This window comes from Alligator sinensis, unplaced genomic scaffold (assembly GCF_000455745.1).
Source record: "Alligator sinensis unplaced genomic scaffold, ASM45574v1 scaffold434_1, whole genome shotgun sequence".
Classification (NCBI taxonomy): Eukaryota; Metazoa; Chordata; order Crocodylia; family Alligatoridae; genus Alligator; species Alligator sinensis.
Window position 1 is genome coordinate 2217509 of NW_005841994.1, and position 3593 is coordinate 2221101.

Consider the following 3593-nt stretch of genomic DNA (forward strand, 5'->3'; position numbering starts at 1 on the left):
CTACTTGCCATGTACTGTTTCTTTTACTTTGTTGACTCGGCCATTTGTAACATCTGCAAAGGTTCAATCTGAAACAGGCTTTTTGGCCTGCTTTTTAGCCACATGTCTGCAATTTAGCATAAGTTTCTTGAAAGTACCCAAGGCTGATGACAGGTTAACAAAGACACATTATTATTGTATTGAATTCTAGCTGACTATGTACAACTCAGTTGTTATCAAAACATCAGTTGTTACTTTTAGTTGTTGTTACACACTTTTCCAAAAAGCAGCCATTCATTCTTGGCCTAGTCTAATGTTAGTGGTTTGATAAACAGATTCTTATTATACTTTCCCAGGCTACCACTTAAGATTTAAATGCAACCTTATTGATTATTGATTGTATACCAGCTTAAGCATGTATTGTTTATAAGTCACACTTTTCCTAGGTCCATCATTTGCACTAATCAGTGCAATCAATCAATCACTAGCCATATTCACAGCCTATGCTTTGGCAGCATTTGGTGTTGGGGCGCTTGAGCTGCAGGTGTTCTCCCCAGGCTGCCGTGGGGACAAGCATTAGTGGTGGTTGGGTCTTAGTGCCTGTGCTTCTACCTGCCTTTGACCTGGAGTGGGTCATTCCATCCCAGAGCTGGAAAAGTTACCCTTGTCCTTGCTGAACCAGCTGGGTCAGGTTCGGTTAGTGTTCTCATGTTACTGTGACTTCCTGTGTGACTTCAGACAAGTCACTTAAACAGTTCTATATCTCAGTTCTACATCTGTAAAAGGGAATAATAGCTCTGCCCTCCCTTATGGCATAAAATCCACTAATGATAGTAATGTGCCTAGATACGATGGTGATGAGAGCTATTATAGATAATATAGTATCAGAGAAAGAGAGAAAAAACAGTGAGAAACCTGTCCTATATAAAAGGAGGTAATGAAATGTTGGCTCCTAGTTAAAAGGTAACTTGGTGTGATTATTTATTACTCCAATCCTTGTTAATCATTAAAATGTGAAACTGCATTTTCCTCCCCTGAATACTATTTCTGATCTACCTGAGTATTCTTTCTAGCACTTGAAATGATACATTTGAACTGGCAACTTTAGTACTTTCCATTCTCAAACACCAGTATATTTTGCTGTTTTGAAATTTTACAAATGTATTTTGATTTGCTTGTACTGTATGCCCCATTTCTTTTGCCAAAATCCTTGTCTCCCCCAACTATTGTCAGTATAAACAAGTTGTCCAAAATCTGCCTGTCCCCTTTTCAAAAAGTACATTTCCTTAGAAGAAAAGTCTGTATAACAAAAATACCTCTTAGAACTGCAAGATGAAAATTCTCTGCACATTATTGTATCTCTGTGATATAAAAATGCAATGTTAGCATTATTGTAAATCCTCTTTTTAACCATCTTTTTCTTGGGCTTTTTTTTAATCAAATCAAGACGTGTCTCATTTTTAGTAAAGTTCTTAAATGATCACAATGGGTAGGATTTTCAAAAAGACCTCAGGGACTTCAGAGTGTTTGCTGCCTCTGAATAGAGCTGAGTGAAACGTTTTCAGTGCAAAGCAAATTGGCCAAAAAAGTGTAGTTTCAGTCCTATTGAAATCACTTACAAATTCAACTCCTAATTCACAGAAAAGCTTCAGTTGGGGGGAAAAAATGAGGCCAAATCATGACAGAAGAGGAGGAAGAGGTCATTGTTTTCCCTTCTTCACAATAGCTCTGTGGCTAGAGCATTTTGGCAGGATGTGGGAAATCTATATTTAGCTCCCCCCTCTGCCTGAAGGGATTTGAACCCACACCCCATCCTCTTGGGGGAGTACCTAACTACCAGATTGTAGGACATCCTGGGGCAGCAGGAGCTGTTGGTCTCTCCAATTGATAGCGTTATAATTAATGCAAGCAGTCACTGGAGCAGGGACTAGAACCTAGCTCTCCTGCTTCTCAGTCTTCAAATATTAACATTATTGTTTATAATTATATTGTATACATTTAGTCCTTTACATGAAATTAGGATTTGTTCCTACTATTTATAATTTCAGTTTTTTTGAAGAGGTGGCTTTTATACCACATAGAAGGGTTTGATGACTTTCCGCCCTCTATCTCCCTTTTAAAAGCAGCATTTGGTTTTCAATGTATTACCAACTTTGCTGACAAACCTATCATGCAAGTAGCTATGCGGCTGTCAGAACAATGATGTTTTGAAAGTTGTCTTTCATTCTCTTGTTATGAGACAGCTTGCACTTCACTTCATAGGTAGCTAGAGTGGAAATAATCTGGAGACCACACTGTGTGGAGACTGTCAATCTGAAAACATAGGGTGAAATCCTGGCCATGTTGAAGTCAACAGCAAAACACTCATTGACTCCAGTTTACGCCCCAGGGAATTATGTACTGAAAAATTCAAAATTACGCAAAATTAATTACATTGTTTAACAAATTAAATATAACAATATTTGAACTTTCTTTAGAAATGTATGCAGGTACTTGTGTGGTGGGGTGGGATGTGGTGTGGGGGGGGGTTCTGAAGGGGTGTGGGGGTGTTGTGTGGTTTCTGGGGAGGTGTGGGTATGGGAGTTTGTGCAGGTGGGGGGCATGTGGCAGCAGGGGCCACACCAACCCACAAACCCCATGCCCATTCCTCCCCTCCCCCCGCCTCCTGCAGGGAGAAGCTCCCCTTCCCACTCACCAGCTACACCCTGGGAAATTACACGATATTACATGATTATGTGTAGTCATACGTTTTATGTGCAAAATTACACGCATGCATAATTGCGTAATTCCCTGGGGTGTACACGGTTTAACTCAGTTTTCACCAACATTGACTGGGGTGAGGTCCCTAGCCTCTTCTGCATTTCTCAAACTTTGAAACCAGTACAAGGGAAACTGTTGGTTAGCCACTAGTACTTCCCAGACCACACCCACACAGAGATTAGTTACATAGAGGTAGCACGACAGTACCATAAAACAAAAGTACCTGATAGTGTAACAAGTGGAACCGTCTCATTTGTTGTCTTTTCTCCTGCATAGTGATTTTGCCTCACATTGGAAGTGCCACCTATGCTACTAGGAGCACCATGTCTGTGTTGGCTGTCAACAACCTCCTGGCTGGTTTGAAAGGGGAAAGCATGCCAAGTGAACTCCATTTATGAAGGAAAGCCAAACAACATCACCTGCTGAGCAAGGTCATAACTTCAAAGTAACCTGGAGAAACTTAGCAGATCCTGACCTGTTTAACCCTAAAGATCTATGTGTCTGTGTCATCCTGCAAATTAGAAAATAATAAACAAGGCTTGAATAACAAGAAACTCTTGTGGTGGTTATGTGGAAGCATGATGGTTATTGTGCAGTCCATAGCTGTTGAATGGAAGAGCTCCAGGTAAATGGAAATGAAGCATCCAGGAAAAATGCTCCCTTTTTTGGGTGCAGTGGGCCCATCCCCAAAAAACACACTGAGCATGATTAGTGGATGACTTCTGGTTTTAATTCAGCAAAACACTTAAAATTTTCATAACTTCAAGAGTGGCTGTTATGATCAGGGATCCTGGTTTTCTCTGCTTAAAAATTGCAAATTCTCTGATTAAAAACCCAAAATCCATAATAAAAAT

General features: G+C 40.2%; 1 protein-coding gene across 2 annotated transcripts in view; it reads left to right on the forward strand.

Moving 5' to 3' along the window:
* The window catches only part of LOC102371638 (glyoxylate reductase/hydroxypyruvate reductase-like), a 17843-nt gene extending 14554 nt beyond the window's left edge, over positions 1–3289 (forward strand). For both annotated transcript variants that reach the window (XM_025201438.1, XM_025201439.1), the window contains one exon: positions 3016–3289. In XM_025201438.1, coding sequence (XP_025057223.1) covers positions 3016–3137 — 122 coding nt within the window. In that variant the 3' untranslated portion in view covers positions 3138–3289. The remainder of the gene's footprint in view (positions 1–3015) is intronic.
* Positions 3290–3593: the final 304 nt, after the last annotated feature.